This window comes from Pantherophis guttatus, chromosome 5 (genome assembly GCF_059756535.1).
Source record: "Pantherophis guttatus breed Tessera chromosome 5, ASM5975653v1, whole genome shotgun sequence".
NCBI classification, from domain to species: domain Eukaryota; kingdom Metazoa; phylum Chordata; class Lepidosauria; order Squamata; family Colubridae; genus Pantherophis; species Pantherophis guttatus.
The window spans coordinates 128,681,911-128,707,157 of record NC_142067.1 but is presented as its reverse complement, the minus strand read 5'-3'; the positions used below and the strand labels follow the sequence as shown (position 1 = coordinate 128,707,157).

At 43.4% G+C, this 25,247-nt stretch overlaps 1 protein-coding gene across 2 annotated transcripts in view; it reads left to right on the top strand.

The window, feature by feature from the left end:
* Nucleotides 1-25,247, top strand: part of VWA8 (von Willebrand factor A domain containing 8) — a 115,843-nt gene that overhangs the window by 59,424 nt on the left and 31,172 nt on the right. The window contains exons 25-33 of one of the 2 annotated variants that reach the window (XM_060686507.2): nt 583-788; nt 6,795-6,946; nt 11,417-11,525; nt 11,879-12,014; nt 15,115-15,317; nt 20,353-20,469; nt 22,244-22,308; nt 22,396-22,521; nt 24,022-24,131. In XM_060686507.2, the coding sequence (XP_060542490.2) occupies nt 583-788; nt 6,795-6,946; nt 11,417-11,525; nt 11,879-12,014; nt 15,115-15,317; nt 20,353-20,469; nt 22,244-22,308; nt 22,396-22,521; nt 24,022-24,131 (1,224 nt within the window). Of the gene's footprint in view, nt 1-582; nt 789-6,794; nt 6,947-11,416; nt 11,526-11,878; nt 12,015-15,114; nt 15,318-20,352; nt 20,470-22,240; nt 22,309-22,395; nt 22,522-24,021; nt 24,132-25,247 lie in introns of both variants that reach the window. The other variant, XM_087895582.1, reaches the window with a different exon arrangement.

Below are 25,247 nucleotides of genomic sequence, written 5' to 3'. Positions count from 1 at the left end.
AGAGGAGAAGGAGAGAGGGAAGTGAAGGGGAAGAGAGGAGAAGGAAAAAGGGAAGGAGAGAGAAGTGAGGGGAGAAGGGAAGAGAGGGAAGGAGAAGGGAAGAGACGGAAAGAGATGGACCGTGGTTGTAAAATTGGGTGGAATATGGTGTATATGAGAAAGGAAATCAGACGGGTAATTTTCTTTTTCTTACTTGATGGTTATATAATTGATATTACAATGGAAGGTAATATATGTTATTATATGATGGATGTTATCGTGTATTTATTTATATGTTACTGTACATTTGTCTATATATACATATGATTATAATGACGATGATAATGATGTTTGTTTGTATGTTAAAACCTTGGACACCTAGAGAGCACATGCCTCAAGAAATAAAAGAAATGTATGATATAAAACAATAAAAAAATATTACAATAAAAACATTAACATATCTCGCAAGCACCCCTCTGAGTTCACTGTAGCACACCAGAGTGTAAAGTTTTAAGTACCACAAATTTTCTTCTTTATTATGAACTACAAATGAATTATCATATTGGACGCAGTTTTCTCCTTTCATCTTCTTGCTTGTTCCAGGAGATATATTTAGCTGTCATGCTGTGGATAACCCTAAACCGAACTCGGAGCTGGCAATGCTTCGACAGTACGGGCCTGACGTCCCTGATTCGGTTCTCCAGAAACTGGTGGCAGCTTTTGGAGAGCTGCGAAGTTTGGCTGACCAAGGAATTATCAATTATCCTTACTCGACTCGAGAAGTAGTGAACATTGTCAAGCATTTACAGGTACTGTATGCCCGTTCCTAATCCCAGACGGCTCACTAATAATTGAAGACATTTGGCTTCTGACATCTTTAAAGACCACCTTAACATTTAACAGAATAATGATTAATTGATTATCTGGCCTCAGATCTGGTTGTACAAGGATATTTCTACCCGATTGTCCATTACATGGCATATGCTTTATTTTCAGAAGGTTCTGGGTTCTTGTTTCAAGTATCTGAATTCTGCTTTAGAATTAGAATCCTGCATCCAGTGTTGGTCACCACGATGTAAAAAAAGCTGTTGAGACTCTAGAAAGAGTGCAGAGAAGAGCAACCAAGAGGATTAGGGGACTGGAGGCTAAAATATATGAAGAATGGTTGCAGGAATTGAGTATGTCTGGTTTAATGAAAAGAAGGACTAGGGGTGACATGATAGCAGTCTTCCAACATCTGAGGGGCTGCCACAAAGAAGAGGGGGTCAGCTTATTTTCCAAAGCATCTGAAGGCAGGACAAGAAGCAACGGGTGGAAACTGATCAAGGAGAGATTCAACCTAGAACTAAAGAGAAATTTTCTGACAGTGAGAACAATCAACTCATGGAACAGAAATTGATGGCGAACCTATGGCACGGGTGCCACAGGTGACACACGGAGCCATATCTGTGGGCACGCAAGCGTTGCCCTATCTCAATCCAGCACGCATGTGCACGCTGGCCAGCTGATTTTCAGTCCTTTCGGGCCCATTGGAAGTTGGGAAATGGGCTGTTTCCGGGCCTCCGGAGGGCTTCCAGGTGTGTGTGGGGGGAAGGCCGTTTTCACCCTCCCCAGGCTCCTAGAAAGCCTCTGGAGCTTGGGGAGGGCAAAAAAATGGGTCTACCGGGCCCACCGTGTCGTCACGTGCCAAAAGCGGGGGAAGGGGGGGGGTCACGCATGCATGCGTGGAGGGACGGGCCGCATTGAATTATGAGTGTGGGCACACACACGCGCAATCCCCCCCACTCCGCTCGCTTTTGGCACGCGACGGCAAAAAGGTTAGCCATCACTGCCTTAGGAAGTTGTGGGAGCTTCATCCCTGGAGACTTTCAAGAAGAGACTGGACTGCCATTTGTCAGAAATGGTGTAGGATCTCCTGCTTGAGACCAGGGGGTCGGACTAGATGACCGACAAGGTCCCTTCCAACTCTGTTATTCTATTTCAAATAGTTAAAAAGAAAGGAAGATCCTGGAATGCTTGTTTGTGCCAAAGAACCGTCATAATTCAGCAAGCTGGACGTTGAACCGTTCCATAAATGAATCTAAAAATAACGAAGAAACAAACTTAATGATGACATAAAGCCAGAGAAGGTCTTAATTCACCCACTCGATTTCTGCTTTGAATTCGGGTTTCTGGTTTGCTTGGCCTCCAGGGCTTCGAAGAGACCTGGATCAGGGGAATGACTAGATTTATTTAGAATTTCTTCAACCAGTAGCACGGAGAAACAGGAGCAATTGTTTAGGACACAGAGGCAGCCCCCTCCCGTGTCTAGCAGGTAATGGGAACCCGTTGGGATAAAAGGAAGGAGGGAAGTGATACAATCTCACAGCTTGAGAACGGAGGAAGGAAGTTACTCATGCACAATATCTGATTCGATCATTGTAGGGCTTCTGCCACGAAATCAGGTCTGATTTATACAAACCTAGCCTGTTTGAGCTGGAAGGTGTTTATATACTGCTGGCAAACAAAGTCAAACTTCAGGATGTGCATATTCGCGACGTGATTTATTTAGTTACAAAATCCCAGCCGATCGCCAGCCGCTCAGATCTTCTCTCCGGGTTCACAGACGGACGAAGTTGTTTTGCATCGTTTGTACGTCTGAAAAGCAGAGAAGAAAATGTGCCTTGGAAAAACCGGACATCCCGTGATCAGGAGGCTCTGTATGACCTCCATCTAACCTTTCCTCATGCAGGAGCTCTCTTCATTCCCACCATGTTAGAAGGCGGTCAGAATCCAGAATAACAGAGTTGCAAGGGACTTTGGAGGTCTTCTAGTCCAACTCCCTGCTTAGGCAGGAAACCCTACACTACTTCAGACAAATGGTTATCTAATCTCTTCTTAAAAACCTCCAGTGAAGGAGCCCGCACAACTTCTAGAGACAAGTTGTTCCACCGATTAATTGTTCTCGCTGTTAGGAAATTTCTCCTTAATTTCTAGGTTGATTTTCTCCTTGATAAAGCTTCCATCCGTTTCTCCTTCTCTTGTCCTGAGGTCTTTGGAGAATGGGTTGACCCTTCTCCATAATTTTGGATATTCCTTCTTTTTCCCCCCTCTACAAAATGTTCATGGAGGAAGAAAGTAAACAACGGCAGTACAGAGCAGGGGTGAAATGCTCCCGGTTCAGACCGGATCGCCAAAAAATGCTTTTAAAAGTTAAAAAAAAAAAAAGCCTCTGATGATCGAGCGGCTCAGCTGGGATCGTCAAAGTCTTTTAAAAGAAAATAACCCTTTTTTTTTTCTTTTAAATGCCTCTGACGATCCAAGGTGAGTTGCTTGATTGTCAGAGGCATTTAAAAGAAAAAAAAGCCTCTGACGATCAGGCAACTCAGCTGGGATCGTCAGAGCCTTTGGAAAGCATTTTTTTACAACCTCTTCAGAGGTTGTAGAAAAAATGGTTTTAAAACTAAAAAAAAAAAAAAAAAAAAAAAAAAGTTGGCCACGCCCACCCGGTCACATTAAACCCCCCCCCATCAAGCCACGCCCACAGAACCGGTAGTAACGGATTTTAGATTTCACCACTGGTACAGAATGTCTTTTGACTTGGAAATTCATAGGACGGAAGTAGCAGCCCAGGAATCGGTTCCAACACCACAGTTAATCCAATCAATTATGAATACAATCAGATTTCTTTATTGATCACTTTGACAGTATAGAATCACAATCGGAGGCGGGTTTCACAGATTTTTACCACCGTTTCGCCACACACATGCTCGTTTTGCATGCGTGCCTTCCACGCGTGTGCTTTGCACGTTTGTGCAGCTTGCATGCATGCGCGTCGCTTAGAAAACGTGGTTAAATAGGACGGTGGCTAAATCGCCCGAACCGGTCCAAACCGGCTGAATACCACCAATGATCACAATGCAAGCATCAAAGCTCCAAAAATAGATAATACTCGGAAAGTTTAAATCTCAAGTCTCAGAAGTTGTATCCAATAACGTCTTTCTCCTAAAGGAGTCTTCTCCCTACCTCTCTTCCTGTAGGGCAGTGTTTCTCAACCTTGGTAGGTTGAAGATGGGTGGACTTCAACTCCCAGAATCCACCAGCCAGCAGCGCTGGCTGGGGGATTCTGGGAGTTGAAGTCCACCCATCTTCAAGCTACCAAGGTTGAGAAACACTGCTATAGGGGAGGAGCAGGCAGAGCTGAGGTGGGGTTAAGCACATCATCAGCTTAGACCCTTGATGTTGTCACAAATGGTCTTGAGTTCAACCCCTCTTGAATTCCTTTGACCCTTATCTGGCGCCAGTTTGATGTTGAATTTTAATTGACCTCATTCTTGCCTACAGTTTCCTTGGGCAGGGAACCTTCTGAACTGCAACTTAATGTATGGTCCTGATCCTTTGGGCCTGACACTTCTTCGATTTCTTGAAGAAACTTTTGAAGGGAAAGAGTAGCAGAATTACAGAGTTGGAAGGGACCTTGGAGGTCTTCTAGTCCAACCCCCTGCTCAAGCAGGAGATCTTATACCATTTCAGACAAATGGCTGTCCAATCTCTTCTTAAAAATGTCCAGTGTTGGAGCACCCACAACTTCTGGTGGCAAGCAGTTCCACTGGTTAATTGTCCTCACTGTCAGGAAATTTCTCCTTAATTCTAGGTTGCTTCTCTCCTTTCCATCCGTTGCTTCTTGCCTTGCCTTCTGATGCTTTGGAGAATAGGTTGATTCCCTCTTCTTTGTGGCAGCCCGTCAAATATTAAAACACTGCTATCATGTCCCCCCTTCGTCCTTTTCACAAAACTAGACCTACCCAATTCCTGCCACCGTTCTTCGAAGGTTTTAGCCTCCAGTCCCCTAGTCATCTTTGCTGCTCTTCTCTTCACACTTGTCAGAGCTGGAGCCATTTTTTCTTGGCGTCTTCAGGGCTGCCACAGCAGTGACTGGGCAAGCTGTGGGAACGGGAGGAGGGAAAGGAGGAGATAACGAGGGTTTGGTAACCCTAATAAAATTCTTTCCCCTGGGAACCAAGGAGGTTCTCGCCAGGTGCTGGGGAGGCGTGGAGAGACCAACTAGAGTTGGGACGGGGACTGGATTGGACCATGTGACGGTTATGTGGATTGTGGGGGAAAGAACTTTTGACTTTAATTTGGGTGGGGAAAACGCGGGGCTTTTAGAATCAGGGGTTCCCCAGATGTGCCAATATGACATCCCTAATAAATTTATACTTTTCTTTTTTTTTTAATTTGATTTATATGCCGCCCTTCTCCGGAGACTCAGGGCGGCTTACAATGCGTTAAGCAATAGCCTTCATACTTTTGTATATTTATACAAAGTCAGCTTATTGCCCCCCACAAACTGGGTCCTCATTTAACCTACCTTAGAAAGGATGGAAGGCTGAGTCAACCTTGAGCCTTGGAGAGATTCGAACCAGCAGTAAATTGCAGGCAGCTGTGTTAATAACAGGGTGCTTTAGACCACTGTACTACCAAGGCTCTTCTTTTTAAGTTTTTTATTTTTTATTTATTTTTACAAACATATCAATGTGTGAACAGTGTGGCACCTGGGTATCATACATTCTAATACAAATAAAGCTAACAGCATTAGTCATAGTTATTACTTTCAATCCAACTTATATATCTCTAATAGTAATACATATTTATATAAAGTTGCAGTCTTTCATTATTCAATTATTCCATGTTTTCTCTTATTATTACTCTTATTTTATGATGTAAAAGTGTACACACTAATTTTCCCCTTTTGTCTTATTTCTATCTCTTATTCTAACTTTTAATCATGTCATCCTTCGTTAAACAACATCTTCTTTCTGTCCTACCTAACTTCTAATCATGTCACCTACCTCCCAAGAAAGAAAGTAAAGAGAGAGGAAAAACAAAGCAAATAAAAAACACCAAAAACCATCTATCCATCATCTCTTGCCCGCTTCAATACTTCAGTTGCTATGCTTTTTTTTCTTTTTGACTTATCTTCCATATAAATTTATACTTTGAGGAATATGCCTTCCTGGGAGTTTTGATTCTGTGGGGGTGTCACTTGGAACCCTGACATGCTCTACAAGAGTGAAGAGTTTTCATTGTGTAAGCAGAAACACAACCCTAGGTGACATTAGCCCTCTGGACGTAACAGTTGGTTTAAATGACCACACAATTTCGTGGTTTTGTCTCTTTACTCCTAGTTAAGGGATGAAAGTTTTGATAGTTGCTCATAGTTTCCCTTTAAAATGTCTATAAAGATTTGAAAAATATCTTTCTGGGTATTGCAGTGCACGGAGAGCGTGGTGAACACCTAGAACAATGAGGGCTAACCTTTTACGTCACCGCGTGCCAACCTGCGTACCAAAAACGGCACGCAAAACTGCCTGCCTGGATTGCGCAGCCTTGCTGGCCTTCACGCGCACGGGAGTGCCGAAACTTAGAAGAGCAGCATTCCGTTGTGCATGCACACGCCAGCACCCAAACTTCCGGTTTCTGGCGCGGAGGCACACCTGACAAACAGCTGGCGCGACGGAATCCCAGATGTTCAGGTGCTGGTGCACATGCGCGACGGAACTCTGCTCTTACGGGTTTCAATGCTCCGTGTGCGTGAAAGCCAGCTGACTGGCGTGCATGTGTGCACAGGAATGCGGAAGAGGAGCCAGCGAGGCCACGCATCCCGCGCAGGATGGTTCTGTGTGCCGTTTCTGGCACGCGTTCGATAGGTTCGCCAACACGGGCCTAGAATATTTTTTGGTGTAACGGAACAAACTTTCAAGTCGCACTTTCCATCACCGCCAACAAACTGACACTTAAAGTTTTTTTTTCTGTCTCTTTCTTAATCTCTGCAGAAGTTTCCGACCGAAGGACTCGCCAATGTCGTTCGGAACGTTTTTGATTTTGACTCCTACAACAAAGAAATGCGTGAGATATTAATTAGGACTTTGCATAAACACGGAATACCGATCGGAGCCAAACCTGACAACATACAGATGGCAAAGGAGTAAGGCTAATTGTCCGCCGTATTGCTGCTAGTTATAAAAACCTGGAAATGCTTGAAGCAAATTCCATGTGTCTTTTCCTCCGAAAAAGGGTCATTCGGTTGCGTAATTATTTATTTACACAACATTTATCAATGTGTATCTTTACGGGATACGACAATGTGTTTAAATGGAGGAGTCGTGTTTTTTTTTTTTTTTAATAATCTAATTAACATTGGTGATTTGTGCAATGGAAATAAATAAAGGGAAATATTTGTTTGATTCTTCTCGGTTTCTATTCATTGTTTGGTCTCTTGCTAATTTATCGCTGTCATTTGTACAAAGCTGGTTTGAAACTGTTTTTTTTAAAAAAATGGGAATGAGTGAACTGACTTGGCTTTTAATTCTTCACGGGACAAATTTCCCCAAAGTACTGCGAAACTTCAAAAGATCTTGATTCAATAGATGTTGCCTGGCACCAGTCAAATTCTCTCTGGTGATCAACATCATTTCGTAATGATGTCATTAAACGAAAGACGCAAATCACCCACGCCGACAGATTTTCATATTTTAACAGAAGTTTATGAATAACAGGCATCGTCTCCCCCAATTAGACCAAAGTTTTCTCATATTTCTTCGGCCTTGTGATATTCCAGACTCTTTTCATAGCATCCAGTTTGCTTAATGGCATTTATGGACACCCTGTGCTGTGGGGTGCTTATTTTCCAAACATCAAACAGATACCTTGATGTGTATAAATAATAATAACAGTACTTTACAAGAGCACATTTTTTTAAGCTCAAACCATAACAACGTTCAGAAACCATCTTCAATGAAAACAAGTATTTCCCTTTATTTTGGAAAGGTGATGCGAAACAGACTTGTAAAAATTGGTGGTTGGGTTGTTTGTTTTTTGAGATAAGGAAGAAGACAAAGTTCACTTTTCTAGCTATAAATCTCATTCGGTGGTTTGAATAAAACCATCTCTAGCATCCTTCTTAACTGAGTAAAACCTCGCAGGCAGAATTGCAGGCATTAATTCAATTGTTTCCCAATGTTTAACACGAGGTCCCTTAAGTGTGCTCGTTTTAAAACATGCATCCAATAAACCATTTTTTAAAAATTTGATTTATATGCCGCCCTTCTCCGGAGACTCAGGGCGGCTTACAATGTGTTAAGCAATAGCCTTCATACTTTTGTATATTTATACAAAGTCAGCTTATTGCCCCCACAAACTGGGTCCTCATTTTACCTACCTTAGAAAGGATGGAAGGCTGAGTCAACCTTGAGCCTGGCGAGATTCGAACTAGCAGTAATTGCAGACATCTGGATGTTAATTACAATGCATTAGTCTGCTGAGCTATCCAGGCTCATTGAACCGTAGTCCCAAAGGTGCTTGCTTTCTTTTTTCCAAGAGCCAACTGAACTTCCTTGTTTTTCTTTGAAGACGTTTCGCTTCTCATCCCAAGAAGCTTCTTCAGCTCTGACTGTATGATGAGGAATGGAAGGATTTATACTCCTTGCAGAGAGCTGGTCATTTGCATCCTTTTAGAGAGTCATTGAGACCATTTGGAGATTTATCTGTGTCTTTCTCTAAAAGGAGGCAAATGACCAGCTGTCTGCAAGGAGTATAAATCCTTCCATTCTTCACCATCCAGTCAGAGCTGAAGAAGCTTCTCGGGATGAGAAGTGAAACATCTTCAAAAGAAAAAATAAAAAAGTCAGGTTGCCTCTTGAAAAAAGCACCTTTGGGACAACCATGACCTGGATGATCGAGAATCTCCACAAACATTGAACTGTAGCTTACTTAATAGTTGTAATATTATTCTGTACCACTTCAGTGTGGTATATGAACATTTCTTAGTCAATATACAAATCAATTAAACTTCCATTATCTTCATACTTTAGTAGCCTTGTTATCTTCTATCTTTAGTAGCCTTATTTGTCCCCTTAAAAGATTCTCGGTTTATAATGGATCTCATCTTTTTTTTTGTCCTGTTTATGAAAAACCAGTGATGAATGTACGAGCGGAGATTTGCGGAGTAGTCATTGCTCACAATTTCCTGTGACTTTCCAGCAGTAGCTAAGGGGAAGCTGTGTTAAGCTCTTTGTGGATTCTCACATTTCTCACAGTGATGTTTGACACTCGGTAGCAAAAACGGAGGGTGGTTTAAAACAGAAACTATGAACTGTGTTTCTGTATAAACAAAGCTCACGCTTTTAAAGTTTAGTCAAAATTGTCCTTTTCTCGTGCTTTTATGAAGCCATTATAGAAGCCACAACAACTTTGGGGGTTTTATGGACCCTTCCTCAAAGGTTCCAAACTCAGGGCCATCAATGCCCTGAGCATCTCTACAATGCTTTTACATCAAAATTATACTGCATACCACCGTCTGCAAACATACGATAAAGAAGATCCATACACAGGCGCAGTCCCTGACTTACGACAGTTCATTTAGTGACCGTTCAAAGTTACAACGGCCCCGTCTGTTTCTCAAACTCACGCGATCAAAATTCAGATGCTTGGCAACCAGCCCATACTTACGACGGTCGCTGTGTCCCGAGGTCCACATGATCCCCTCATGCGACCTTTGGATGAGCAACACCAACGGGGAAGCTAGATTCTCTTTAACGACTGTGTTACGAACTTAACGACTTCAGTGATTCACTTAACCAACCGTGGCAAGAGACGTCGTAAAATGGGGCGAAATTCGCCCCATTAACGAATGTCTCGTTTGGCAGCAGTAACGTTGGGCTCCATTGAGGTTGTAGGTCAAGGACTGTCTCATTGAGGGGACAAGGCAACCATTTTTGAAATCCCTCTGTAGGCAAACGTGGTTAGTTACTGCTTGTTGTGACCCATCAGGGGCCTGTGCAACTAGTAGCTGATTCCGACAGTGAGGAGGCTGGTGTGGTGCTGCGCCAGCAACCTGTACAGCTGGCACTCGAGTCGGACAATGAGGAGGCTGGAGAAGATGTGGTGCCAGAGCCGGGGATTCAGCCAGGGCCTTCAGAACCGCCAGAAGCTCCCATAAGTGAAGAGGATGAAGAGGAGGAGCCTCTTCTCGATGCACGGGCGCGCAGAGCTGCCAAAAGGCAGGAGTGGCTCCTCAGGAGGAGGGCTCCTCAAGAGTAAGGCTTGGGGCTAATTGGCCACTCCCTTAGCCTATTTAAGGAGGAACGCCGACTGAAGCAATTTGTGGGGAACAACTTTAGTTCACTCTCCTTCACTCCTTACTATGGTTGGGCTTTCTGCCAACCATAGTAAGATTGTGATTACTTTTATCTTAGGATTCTTGTAGGCTGTTAGGAGCTTTTCATGCGGTTGTGTAGAGGACACAACGGAAATTCCAACAACAGGGTGACTCATACGGAAAGGCCTGTATGTTGGTTGCCCAGTTTCCACGTTGAGTTCTGTGCAAACATAATCTTCATCTGCTACCACTTGAAGGCACTCAAGTTGAGAGAACTTTGGCTACAAGTCCAGTCTTCTGCTATTTGACATTTACGTTTCCCACCCCCTTAGGATGCTGAATCACACGGGCAACATTTGCAATTGTTCCCTGCTCTCCCAATGTTTAAAATCTTTCAAAAGAGAGTTCTTTTGGTCACATGTCGTCGTATAATACAATATCATAGGAAGTAGCACTTTAATAATCGATGTCCGTTGGGATTGAAAGCTTTATTGATCGATTCAGATTATTTCAGGGTCTAGGCCAGTGTTTCTCAACCTTGGTAGCTTGAAGTTGGGTGGACTTCAACTCCCAGAATCCCCCAGCCAAGTGGCTGGGGGATTCTGGGAGTTGAAGTCCACCCATCTTCAAGCTACCAAGGTTGAGAAACACTGGCCAGGCAAATTGTGCCTCATTTATAGCCAACTCTAAATTTATGTTCTGATTTGTATTTGTATTGTATGTTGAAGGAAGAATGCTAACTCAAAACAGGTGTGTTTCTATAGACTCATTAAGTAGAAATAATTATAAGTGCTACCAGTAATAGGGTTCCCTGCCTAAGCAGGGGGTTGGACTAGAAGACCTCCAAGGTCCCTTCCAACTCTGTTATTCAATTCTATTCTAATATTAAAAATCCTAGCTGGATGGGAATCCTATTTTGATCTGCGTAACGTCTGTTAAAAGCTTCAAACATTACATTTCCCCAAATCCTCCATTCCAGATCTTCAAAAGCTGTTTCACAAAAAAAATGCTGCTTGTATATTTTCTAAGAGTAGAGTTGGTGGCAGCTTCTCCGTTAAGGATTTATTTCGTACGTCAGAACTCAGTTTATGTTTCATCGGAACCCATTCAACGGGTATTTTTTTTCTTCACTGTTCAGAAAAATTCCCAAGTGGAATTACATCCTGCAAAGTGGCATTGTCATCTTAAAATTCTGTTGTAACTCGTTAAAATTCTGTTAACAAGAAAGGGAGGGGAGGTATTGTCTACTCAGAGAAATGTGTGCCAAATTAATTATAGTGATCTATTTTTCTTGGTCAGATTGCCATTGCCTGATACCAAATTTATGGGCTACTGGAAAATGAATCATTTGGGGAAATCACGACGAAGACTGTTATGTCCTACGGAAACACATCGCGTAGATGTGAAGGTTTGTGAAATTTAGTTCAAGCTTAAGATCGATAGAGGAGAATATTTGTAGCTCCGGGTGGACATGAGGGCTCCTTGGGGATCTCTGAGCTTGGTGGCTTTCTTGCAGACGTTTTATTACCCAACTAGGTAACATCATCAGTGCTAGAAGGAGTGGGGTTTGCTCTATCAAACTGATGACATCACCTAGTTGGTTAATGTTAAAAAAAGTTAAAGTTAAAGTTAAAAAAAAAAAGCCTCTGATGATCACGCAGGCTCAGCTGGGATCGTCAGAGGCTTCTGAAAGCATTTTTTTTCTGCAACCTCTTAAGGTTGCAGAAAATCTCAGGATTTTTGTTTTTCCTTTTCTTTTAGGGTCCCATACATTTAAACATGCAGGCCTTCCCTCTGGAAAGGCACGAAGCCAGAGCCTTGAGTTTTACAGAAGAGCTGGCATTCTGGACTCTCCCTTTGAACGAGGTTAACTTAGTGTGCGATGTGGCGTCGCAAGGTAGAGTACCCACTTTATGTCTCTGTGAGTAAGGAACGATTTGAGAAGCTGCGCCAGTCATTGAAACGGATATTTGCAGGAATGATTTTGCTTGCGAGTGAAGCTAAGTCCCCGAAGACTGTCCTTTTCTTCATGCTTTCTCTCTGATGGGGTCATCCAGTTAAGTGCAATCCTTAACGGCCCCTGCTTCCCTCTTTAACAGTTAACTGTGTAGTAGGGCAAACCTTCTGCAGAATACCCCTGAGTCAATCCCTCCTCTCTTGCTGTGTGACTAATCCTTTCGCCTGCTTAGAGAATCACCCAAAGGATCAGCGTAATTGCCTTGCATCCACAAGCAGTCTTCTCCAAAATGTGGTAGAATAGAATAGAATAGAATAGATTGGAATGGAAAGGAACAGAACAATAGAATAGAATAGAATAGAATAGAATAGAATAGAATAGAATAGAATAGAATAGAATAGAATAGAATAGAATAGAATAGAATAGAATATGGAATGGAATAAGGAATGGAATAAGGAATGGAATAGAATAGAATAAGGGAAGGGAAGGGAAGGGAAGGGAAGGGAAGGGAAGGGAATAGAATAGGGAATGGAATGGAATGGAATGGAATAGAATAGAATAGAATAGAATAGAATAGAATAGAATAGAATAGAATAGAATAGAATAGAATAGAATAGAAGAAGGGAAGGGAAGGGAAGGGAAGGGAAGGGAAGGGAAGGGAAGGGAAGGGAAGGGAAGGGAAGAGAATATGGAATGGAATAGAAAATAGAACAGGACAGAACGGAATAGAATAACAGAGTTGGAAGGGACCTTGGAGGTCTTCTAGTCCAACCCCCTGCTTAGGCAGGAAACCCTACACCACTTCAGACAAAGGGTTATCCAATCTCCTCTTAAAAACCTCCAGTAATAAATATTAAACTGACTTTGAGCGATTCTCTGGTGGAAAATATAAATTTTGCATACCTGTTCTAGCTTATGGTAGAGTTTACTTTTAGGAATAGAGTCCTCCCTTCCACATTGCAATGTAATTCAGCTGAGGACAGAGCTGTGGAATATTAAAAAAAATTTCAACCACTGCAAAATCCAGGAGCCGAGTGGGTTACTCACAATGTCCAAGTTACATCAATAAAGGAGGATATTTGTAGCTCAGAGCTGAAATGAGGGGTCCTTAGTGCTCTCTGAGCTTGGTTCATTTTTTTGAAGACGTTTCACGACCCTGCTAGGGAACATCATCCATGCTAATGTACATGAGAATTAACTCGTAAACATAATTAACACATTACTGACGGTTACGCAAATCTTGCTCCAGCAATTCTGCAGCACACAGTGTGCAAATCATTCAGGCCTTATTTATTATTCAATGTGCTGGGTATTCACAAACTCTTTTTTTTTCTTCTATGACCAGAATAGAGTTATTTGTAATTATTGCCTAATTACATGCCTAATTTTTCTGATCTAGAACCTCTAGAATGGTCTACTTTTACCCCATTAAAATGGCTTCTCCTAAATTGGAGGAAAAGCAAAACTTCCTATCAGGTTTTGGAGTCTTTAATATAGCAATATCTTGGGCCAATTGATAGAACCCATTTTTTAAAAAATTATTATTCAGAAGTCTGTAAGTGTGTAAAATGGGAGTTTATTTTATCCTGAAGGACACGGAGAGTGTAGACATACAGTAGTGGCCAAAATTGTGGAAACCTTTTGGGAAAAGTGTATTTTTGAGGTTTGATGGCTAATAACACCACTTTTTTCTTTTTCTTTTTTGGAGTTTCAAGATAATCCTATTCCACTGCTGGAATGGCCTGGGAATAGCCCAGTCCTTCACCCAATGGAAAATCTATGGAGCTGACAAAAGAAACCTGTTAGTCAGAAGCGACGCAGCAATAAAACCCAGTTAACAGAAGCCATCATTCCATCTTGGTTTCACATTAGAACAGCTGCAGAACTAAAAGACTTGGTTCACTTCATGGGAATACGTTGTAAGGCGTAATTCATGCTAAAGGTTACCCAACTAAGTATTAACTGACATGGGGATCATTTTTGTATATCTCGTTTTTTCTAGGGTGATAATTTTTATATATCTCATTTTTTCTATGTGTTTCACTTTTCTTCTTTATGCTGTAACTGCTATTCTAATAGCAAATCCTTCCTAAAAGTTATTGCATTACATTCTTGATTAAATTCTCTCTCCATTGATATATAATTTTATGGTACCACTCCAAAAAAAAAGTGGTGTTATTAGCTAGTTTTAGAAAATACATTTTCCCCAAAAGGTTTCCACAATTTTGGCCACTACTGTTATCTAGGTTTAAGCATTTGTTTCATTAATTTCCTGAGATTTGACTTAAACCAGGCCAAAAAAATTCAGCATATCGCTTCAGTTGCAAGATTAGAAATGCACTCATTTTTACACAATTAAAGAATGTTTTCTGGGTGTATACAAAAAAGCTGTACTATTGTAAAGATAATAAATACAAATGTTGGTTTCTTTTCATGTATTTGCTCTGTACTTCTAAGACCCAAGATATACAGGTAGTCCTCAACTTACAACCATTCATTTAGTGACCATTCAAAGTTATAAGGGCACTGAAAAGTCAGTTTTTTTAGACTGACGACCGTTGCAGCATCCCCGTGGCCACATGATCAGAATTCTGACCCTTGGCAACTGACTCGTATTTATGACCGCTGCAGCCTTTTCCCCTTTTCCGACAGGCAAAGTCGATGGGGAAGCCAGATTCATTTAACAACACTGTGACTTGCATAACAGCTGCAGCCATTCACTTAACAACCGTGGCGAGAATGATCGCAAAAGGGGGCGAGATTCACTTAACAAATGTTTCACTTAGCAACATACATTCAGGGTTTCAACGATGGTCGTAAATCGAGGACTACCTATGCTGGAGGAAAATAAATGAGGAGAGAGATGTTCTGCTGTGTTTTTCTGATCTGGCTTGCAGGGGATTCCAGAGTGAGGGATGACATTGAGGTCTTGTCAATCAAATAATGATCTCTGATGATGATTCTAGCGATGGTTTTGATGGTAGAGAAATCCTGAACTTGCATCTTCTCTCTTTTCCTTTTTGCCCCGTTCCTGCTAAAGAGCGCGAAGACGGAACTTCCCTCTACGTGGCCACCTGCAATCCCGTCTCCTTATATTTTATGAACACATCTGGGAAAACTGGGTACTGCATGGATCTCTACGACCTCTTCCCGCGAACCTTTCGGGGCGTCTGGCAACCGTTCGTGCGACTGGCCCCCCTCGGCAATCCCCTCCAAGGCCAAGTCGTTCTGCACGAAGAGCAGGTAAATCCTTCGGCCTCTTGGCCTCCGTTGCAAAGGTCTTTACCTGCAAACGAGAGAGAGAGAGAGAGAGAGAGAGAGAGAGAGAGAGAGAGAGAGAGAGAGAGAGAGAGAGAGAGAACTTAAAATTAGGAAAGGATCTGGAGAGGAAGGATAAGAGGACTTCGCGATGCTGCATTAGAATGCAGAATACAAGTAGGTTTGTGATAAAGTTCTGTGAACAGAGGTGGGCAGGCAGCTATTTGGTTTATGTCCTTTCTGCCTTCTTTCTTTCTTTCTTTCTTTCTTTCTTTCTTTCTTCCTTCCTTCCTTCCTTCCTTCCTTCCTTCCTTCCTTCCTTCATTCATTTCTCTCTTCCTTTCCCCTTTCTTCCCTCCTTCCTTCCATCTACCGCTTCCTTCATTCCATCCATTCACCGCCCCTCCCTCCCTTCCTTCCTTCCTTCCCTCCCTCCCTCCTTCCTCAATTTCCTCCTTCCTTTCCTCCTCCCTCCCTCCCTCCTTCCATTTCCTCCTTCTTTCCATATTCCTTCCTTCCTTTCTTCCTCCCTTCCTCCCTTCCTTCATTTCCTCCTCCCTTCCTTTCTCCATTTCTTCCTTCCTTCCATTTTCCTTCTTCCCTCCCTCCCTCCCTTCCTTCCTTCCATTTTCCTTCCTTCCTTCCCTCCCTCCTTCCACCCTTCCTTCCTCAATTTCCTCCTCCTTTCCTCCGCCCTCCCTCCATTTCCTCCTTCCTTCCATATTTCCTCCTTCCTTCCTTTCCTCCTCCCTCCCTCCCTCCCTCCTATAGCAGCATACACAGTGCTCCCTCTTCCTATTTTCCTCACAGCAACCATCCTTTGAGTTGTAAGAGAAGGGGTGAGAGAAACGGGGGGACTGGCCCAGAGTCTCCCAGCTGACTTCCATTCCTGGATAGGATATCAGTCAAGCCCCTCTAAATCCTGGTTCCAGCCTTGAAACGGAATACAGAAATATGACAGGATCTCTGTTACAAAACCTCTTGGGCACCAGGTTGATGAGATTGGTACAATTCTAGATCGATATCCCTCCTTTCCAAGTAGATGGAGCGGGGGTTTTTTCCTTGCCCTTTGCCCTTTTCTAGTTAATGGAAACCAGAAGCGAAGGCGAGAGCTACAACTCAAATCTATTCCCATCACAGGATGAAAGCATTTCTGCTTTCTTTGGAAAATTGACTCAGCCTTGGAATAACAGACCTGGAAGGGACCTTAGAGGTCTTCTAATCCAGCCCCCTGTTCAGGCAGGAAACCCTGCACCATTTCAGACAAAGGGTTGTCTAGTCTCTTCTTAAAGACTTCCAGTGAGGGAGCGTTCACAACTTCTGGTGGCAAGCTGTTCCACTGGTTAATTGTCTTCACTGTTAGGAAGTTAATTCCAAGTTGCTTCTCTCCTTGATTAGTTTCCATCCATTGCTTCTTGTCCTGCCCTCGGGAGCTCTGGGGAATAGCTTGACTCCCTCTTCTTTGGGGCAGCCTCTCGAATATTGAAAGACTGCTGTCATGTCACTTATAGTCCTTCTTTACATGATACTAGAAATATCCAATTCCTGCAACGGTTCTTCCTATGTTTTCGCCTCCATCCTCCTAAAACACCTTTGCTGCTCTTTTCTGCACTCTTATTGAAATGTGCTATTTTTTTTTCCTCCTTTCTGCCCTCCTGGGCCTGTTTTTCAAGCTCCCCCCTTCCCCCCTCCCTCATCCAACCTTCCCACCCCCCAGTTCAATCCGCAGCTCCCTTCTTTGCACAAGCTCTTTTCCAGGGCTGCACAACTTCGCCCGGTCCCGAAAACTCACAGCAAGGAAAGGGAAGTTCGGCAGGAGCTAAAAATAAAGCCGCTCTCGGAAGAAGAATGGCGCTTACATCTGTTGAACCTCTGGAATGCAAAGCGCTGGGGAGCCGGAGGGTCAGCCGAAGGTTCCTTTTCTCACACTGACAAATGATCATGGCCAAAACGGGAAGAGCCTTCCCAGCTCCCCTGGAGCACGGCCAGGGCTGCGACTCAGAAGCCTTCGCCCATGACGCAGGAGTCTATTTTGGGAGGCAAACCACCATGCCACCAGTCAGGAGTCTGTTCAGATGGGAGCTATTAAGATCGGAAAGGGCTGGAGAAGCAAAGGCCGGGGGCACCGAGCGGTTTTGACCCCAGAATTTAATGCACAAAGCCAAAGCGGACAGTTCTCTCTCCCCCCCCTCTTTTTTTTTCTTCTTCTTCTAAAGCTTGGAACGGTTTTTGGGTTTCCAGTCTTACGCTGTTGTGCATGCAAATACGCAGCAAGGAGAAAGGAAGGGAAGGGAAAGGAAAGGAAAGGAAAGGAAAGGAAAGGAAAGGAAAGGAAAGGAAAGGAAAGGACAGAGGGATGGAGGAAGGAAGGGAGGAAGGAAGGAAGGAAAGAGGAAATGGAGAGGGAAGGAGGAAGGAAGAAAGGGAGGGAGGAGAGAAAGGAAGAAGAGGGAGAGAAAGAAAGAAAAGAAAGAAAGAAAGAAATAGGAAAGAAGGAAAGAAAGAGAAAGAAAGGAAAGAGAAAGAAAAATAAAGAGAAAAAGAATGCATAGAGAAAAAGAAAGAGAAAAGAGGAAGGAAGGAGAGAAAGGGAAAAAGAAGAAAGAAAAAGAGGCAGGAAGGAAGGAGGGAGAGAAAGGAAGGAAGGAAAGAAAGAAGGGAAGAGAAAGAAGGAAAGAAAGAAAGGAAAGAGAAAAAGAGAGAGAGAGAGAGAGAGAGAGTAAGAAGAGAAAGGAAGGAGAGAAAAAGCAAAAAAGGAAAAGAGAGAGAGAGAGAAAGAAAGAAACTTGGAAAGCCTTGTAATTTTCTTCCCAGAGTTCCTTTCCATAAAGTGTGGTTGTGTTGTGGGAATGTTGGAATGTTGTGACGTACTATTAAACTTCGGTAGGTTGATCTCGTCACTCTAATCTCGATAGCGATGCTGGAGTCAAAATGTTGTTTCTTTGTGCGATCAAAATAATGACTGAAAATCTGAGCAACGAATTGGGTAGTTACTGATGCAAGAACTCTTTGCCTACATCCCAAGACTGCTCTGTGCATTTTTTTCTCTCTCCAAAGTTTTCCATCCAAAGAATGATTGCAGTGATCAGGCTGACTCTGTCCTTCTATAGTCTGGAGGGGAAGCACAACTCATCCAGGACTTCTCATCCCTAATTCTTATTCTTATTCTTATTCTCCTCCTCCTCCTTTTCCTTCTCCTTCTCTTTCTCATCCTCCTCCTCTTCTTCTCCTACTCCTATACTACTCCTACTACTCCTTCTTTCCCCTTCCTCCTCCTTCTCCTCCTATATTCCTCCTCCTCCTCCTTCTTCTTTCCCCTTCTTCTTCTTCCTTCTCCCCCTCTTCCTCCTCCCCCTTCTCCTTCTAGAACTCCCAGTCTCCTAGAAATTGGCCTAAACTCAAATGGCTAAGGTAGAACTAGAACTCCCAGTCTCCTAGTGATTGAATCAAGCTCACATGGCTAAGGCGGGACTAGAACTCCCAGGCTCTTAGAGATTGTCCTAAGGTCACATGGCTAAAGTAGAACTAGAACTCCCAGTCTCCTAGAGATTGGCCTAAACTCACATGGCTAAGGTAGAACTAGAACTCCCAGTCTCCTAGTGATTGACCCAAGCTCACATGGCTAAGGTAGAACTAGAACTCCCAGTCTCCTAGTGATTGACCCAAGCTCACATGGCTAAGGCGGGACTAGAACTCCCAGGCTCTTAGAGATTGTCCTAAGGTCACATGGCTAAAGTAGAACTAGAACTCCCAGTCTCCTAGAGATTGGCCTAAGCTCATATGGCTAAGGTAGAACTAGAGCTCCTACTCTCCTAGTGATTGTCCCAAAGTCACCCAGCTGGCTTTCATGGCTGAGGTGGTTCTAGAACTCCCAGTCTCCTGGCAAAATCACCCAGCTAGCTTTCATGGCTAAAGCAGGACTAGAACTCATGGCCACTCGCTTTCTAGCCTGCTGCCTTAACCACTAGACCAAACTGCCTCTCTTAACTGTGTCCCACTTGTTGTAGGCTTAGAGTATATTCCTTTACACATCCTCTACTTAAAAACGGTGAAAAATTAAAATTCCATATTGCACATTCAGGAGCACATCTGGATCCGGCCCATTGCCCACCATTTATGGTTTGTGGCTCCCCCCCCCAGGAATGTGGGGAGGGGGCCCTATTGGCTGCAGGAAAACAAATATGGATTTTCCACACCCTTCAGTGAACTCCGGACAACGACAAAATTTTGCTGTAGGGAAAAATCTTGGCGGGGCAAAAACCTGCAGCCGGTCTTTTCCGATTCCTCAAAATTCACCCTCCGTTCTGAAATAACGTTGAGGACATATATACGTTTGTAGCTCTTCCAAAATATGTAGAATTACCCTCTTTTTATTTATTTTATTTCTTTTTTTAAGAAGTTTTTTATTTTTATTTCTCATAAACACATTTACATGTACTTCTCCTCCCCTTCTCTTCCTTCCTCTTTCTCCTCCTACTTCCTTCGTTCTTCCTCTCCTTCTCTTTCCTACTTCCCTTTCTCTCCCCCCACTCCTTTCATCTTCCCCCCTACTAACCATCTCATCTGCTCCTCTATCCCCTTCCTTTTCTTCCTCTCCTTTTCCCTTTCTTCCTTTTCCTCTCCTCTCTTCTCCCTTCCTCTCTCTCTTCTACTCCTTCCCCTCTCTCTGGTTGTTTCTCTTTTCAGTTCAACCTAAAGTGGTATTCGAGCAGCTCCGATTTCCTAATTCTCATTTCAATTTCTTATTCAATTATTATTTATTTTTATTTCATCATTTGTGTACATTTTTACTATAATATCTCACTTTTTTCCCTTTTACCCCCCCCCTCCCCTTTCTCCTTTTACTTGGCATCATCTGGGTATCTATTTTTCTAATTGTTTTCTCCCATCTATTCTCTTATCTATTTTATCTCTATCTCCTTATTCATACTTCCTTTCTAACCGGTCATAAAATTTTATCCCATGTCTTGAAATTCATCGACTCCCCTAAATACATCCTTAATTATTTTATTTCTTATAGAATCACATCATTTTATTGCTGGACACAAACACGGGGGCCGTAAGCCGTCTCACCTTATTACCGGATATCCCGGCGTCGCGGAAAGGAACATCGTGGTGGGGTGGCAAACCGGAGGAGGTAAGATATCTCAAGAGCCTAACTAACTAACTAACTAAGGAATACAGGTAGTTCTCGACTTACAGCTATTCATTTAGTGACCAAAGTTACAACAACCCTGAAAAAAAGCAAATTTGGATTATTTTTTGCACTTATGACCATTGCAGCATCTCCATGGCCAGGTGAATAAAATCCAAAGGCTTGGCAACTGGCATGTACTTAGGACGGTTGCAGTGTCCCGAGACCCCATGATCACATTTTGCAACCTTCCGACCAGCAATGGAGAAACTAGATCCACTTAACAGCCATGTTACTAACTTAGCAGTGATTCACTTAACCACTGAGGCCAGTAACGCCGTAAAACGGGACTTCCCCGTTGACTTTGGTCGTCAGAAGGTCGCAAAACGGGATTCTGTGGCCCCGGGACCCTGCAACCGTCATAAATAGGAGTCAGTTGCCAAGCCTCTGAACTTCCATCCTGTGACCATGGGGGTGCTGCAACGGTCATAAGTATGAAACAGGGTCATACGTCACTTTTTTCAGTGCGGTTGTAACTTTGAATGGTCACTAAATGAACTGTTGTAACTTTAAATGATCACATGATCCCTGGATGCTACCTGTACTGTTTATAACAGAACTGGCTAACCTTTTTCTCTTCGTGTATCGAAAGTACGTGCGCGACAGCACACGTCCGTGCCGGCACCCAGAATGCAATGTGCCCCCCTGCACATGCGCTCATGACCCCTGACCCCCCACGCATGCGTGCGCACCCAATGCATCCCAAAAATCAGCTGGCCGGCGGGACACACACGCGTGCGCGTTGGAGCTGAGGGTACCCACAGAGGGCTCTACATGCCAGCTGTGGCATGCGTGCCATAGGTTCGCCGTCATGGGTTTATAACATAACATAACATAACAAACAATAAAATAATATATAATATAATAATAAACATATAATAAACAAAAATAATAATAAAGTATATAATTATACATTGGTATAATTCTGAAAAAAAACCCCACAATATTGCTATCTTTTTGAATTTTCTGAGGATCCTGGTTTTGGGCACATCCAATATATTACCTGTTATTTTGGAAAAATAAATGATTGCCCCAGGGGTGAAATGTAAAATGTGTTACTACCGGTTCTGTGGGCGTGGCTTAGTGGGTGAGTGGGTAATGTGACGGGGTGGGCGTGGCCAACTTTTTTTTTTTTTTTAACTTTGCAAAGCATTTTTTCTAATGCTTTGAAAAGCTTCTGATGATCGTGCGGCTCAGCTGGGCATGGTGGGGGAGGGGGAGGGCCACAGGGATTTTTGCTGCCGGTTCTCCGAACCACCCACCGCCATCGCTACCGGATCGGGTGATCTGGTCCGAACCGGGAGCATTTCACTCCTGGATTGCCCTCTTAGTTCAATCAATCCTTTTAACGGGATTCATTCTTGCCGATGGGGTGAATAATTGGTTCATTAAAAAATCAGGACTTCCAGTTGAATTTTGGAAGGCGAAATCCACTCATCTTAAAGTTACAAGGTTGAGAAACACTGGATAGTATTTTACTTCCCATTTTTAAACACAGCTCTGCGTCTGGATGTCATAGAAGCGTTCAAGACGAGTTCTTTTCCTGTAAAGTGTAATCCCCGGATCTCCAAAATCCATTAAGTATCTTTTCCTAGAACGTGCCAAGTCTCAAACTGTAACCAAGAATTTTGGTGAATTTTGGCCATTTGGCCGAAGAATTGTAAATTATTATTTTGTCTTTTCCTCCTCCACCTGCCCACCTACCCCCCGAAAGAAGACGAATCACAAAATGTGCAAAGAATTTGCACATAAGAATTGGTTGGTGTTCTACAAAGAGGAAGGGTAAGAATAAATTCCTTTTTTTCCCCTTTACTTACAGAAGCATCCTGGGATCCTCTTGAGCCTGATTGTTAACATTTTATCTTTCAGGAACTACCTTACCGTTATGGATGTCCTGGAGGGCAATGCCCACACCATCTCCTTGCCCATCAATCTCAAGTCTGTCTTTTTAGTGGCCGAAGACCGGTGGCTTCTGGTGGAAGCTAAAACCAACCAGTAGGAACAACCTTCTCATACGTCCTCTTACATCCTCTACATATCATTGTTTCTCCACTTTGGCCCCTTGAAGAGACCTTACACCATGCCGAATAAATAGTTGCCCAATCTCTTCTTAAAAACCTCCAGTGTTGGAGCACCCACAGTGTCTGGTGGCAAGCAGTTCCGCTGGTTAATTGTCCTCACTGTTAGGAAATTTCTCCTTAATTCCAAGTTGCTTCTCTCCTTGATTAGTTTCCATCCGTTGCTTCTTCTCCTGCCTTCAGGGGCTTTGGAGAATAGACTGACCTCTCTCTTCTTTGGGACAGTCCCTTAGGCATTTGATCTGCAGTTATTCGGTTCTGCTGTTATAGAACTGATTGTTAAAAACTGTAATAATTATTGTGAGGTCCTTGGGGTCTGAGCTTGATGGTTTTCTTGCAGATATTTCCTTACCAAACTACTGTAGGTAACATCATCAGTGAGCACTGATGATGTTACCTAGTTGGGTCATGAAATGTCTGTAAGAAATTAACAAAATTCAGGGAGCACCAAGGACCCCACTCTCCTCCTCCTCCTCCTCTTCTTCTTCTCCTCCTCCTCCTCCTCATCTTCTCTGCAAACCCCACAACCTTGGCCCCTTGAAGACCTGCGGATTTCAACATCCCAAATTCCCCAGTCAGCAAGCATGTTCTGGAAGAAATTCTGGGAGTTGAAGTCCACACCTCTTTTAAGTGGGAAGGGTTGAGAAACACCGCAATATTTACACATAGATACAAGTGGTTGCATCTTAACTCTTCCCCTGAGCAGAATTGATGCGTAATTGAGGAGTTTTCCTGGATTTGTGGCCCCTTCTCAAGGAGCATCTGGTAACCATGCCTGGCAGGAGTATTTGCACAAATCCCATTATTTCTGGATTCGAAGGCCCTGCTCATTGTCATTCACACTTACCATATTTTTCAGAGTATAAGCCGCACCTACCTTTTTGGTGAGGAAAAGAAGAAAAAGAAATCTCCCTCTGCCTCTGCGCAGTTTTGTCTCCTTGCATCAAACAGCAAACAGCCTGCTATACTTTCAATTTTGTTTTCAGCATAGCTTGATTAGCACAAGGAGAAAAAAAAAATCTGCTCCAGCAATTTACCTCTTTGCAACAAGCAGCAGAGCCTTGCGCAAAACAGCTGAGAGCAAATCAGCTGAGAGTCAGGAGGCCAATCCAATCAACTTGTGCTAATTAGGCTGTGCTGAAGCTGAAAGGAGCTGTTTCTTCTTGCTGTTTGCTTGCAAGGAGGTAATTGCTGCGAGGCAGAGGCCAAAGGGTGGGTGCCAGTGGATGGGCGGGGCTACATTCGGTGTATAAGAAGCAGCTAAATTTTCACCCCCTTTTAGGGGGGAAAAAGGTGTGTTTTATACTCCAAAAATTGTAAAGTCCCGGGGGGCGGGGAAGGGGAGACAGGATGTCATTAAATTTGGCCCATTTAAACCTGCCATTTAAAAACATTGATTATTCCTCGTGATTTCCAGGAAATACCTGCTGACTAAGCCGATCCACCTGGCCGTGGAAGAGACTGGGGTGTGCCAGTTGCACACTCTGACTGAGGAACCAGGGGAAACGGGATTTGGAGTAACCACAGGTATGGAATTTTAAAACCGAATTGTCAGCATCTTTGTGGGTTATTGTTTTGGGGGTTTTTTTTGGTTTTTTTGCTTTGTTTGTATAATTACGAGATTGTAAAGGTTAAGAAGATATAAGTTCAGAGCAGTGGTGGGTTTCAACCGATGTCACCACCAGCTCGCTTCATGCACGCGGTTTGTACGCACGCCAAACTTGCTCTCCGCGCAAGGCCAGTGTATTACAGAACAGCTGAGATGTGGCAATCCGCTCTGTCGCGCCTTTCAGCTGGGCTAAAAACAACTAAATATAAGGTATGTATAACGCAGGGGTGGGCGGGAGGGCCCACTTAACCGTCAGAGAGAACCGATTCGCTCTCAGCTCACCATCATCGCTACCGGCTCACCCGAACCGGGCCGAACCAGTAGAAACCCACCCCTGCTTCAGAGGATAGATTTGCTGAATTCAGCATTTTCACACAGCCGGTGTTTTTCAACCGTGGCAGTTTGACGATGTGTGGACTTCAACTCCCAGAATTCTGGCTGGGGAATTCTGGGGGTTGGAGTCCATGCTGGCTGGGGAATTCTGGGATCTGAAGTCCATGCATGCTGACTGGGGAATTCTGGGATCTGAAGTCTATACATGTTAGCTGGGGAATTCTGGGAGGTGGAGTTCCATGCATGTTAGCTGGAGAATTCTGGGAGTTGGAGTCTACACTTGCTGGCTGGACAATTCTGGGATCTGAAGTTCATACATGCTGGCTGGGGAATTCTGGGAGTTGAAGTTCACAAAGGCTGAAAGGGGAATTCTGGGAGTTGAAGTTCACAAAGGCTGACTGGGGGATTCTGGGAGTTGGAGTCCCCCATCTTAAACTTGCGAAGGTTGAGAGACATTGACGTAGCCCACACCTTGTACTCCCTTGATGGCAGTTTTACAGCAATTAAAAATAAAAAGAGCCAGATGAAGTTGTGAAGAAGGAAAAAAAAAAAACTCTGGAGGTAGCAAATTCAAAATAACACCTTTCCGATTGCCTGAAAATCCTAAATAATGAGACCAGCTGTTATCGCCAGAAAAGCTGAACCAAGCAGCAGCCTTCAAGTGGTGCAGCGCAGATAGGCCTGGTTTTTTTTTTAAAAAA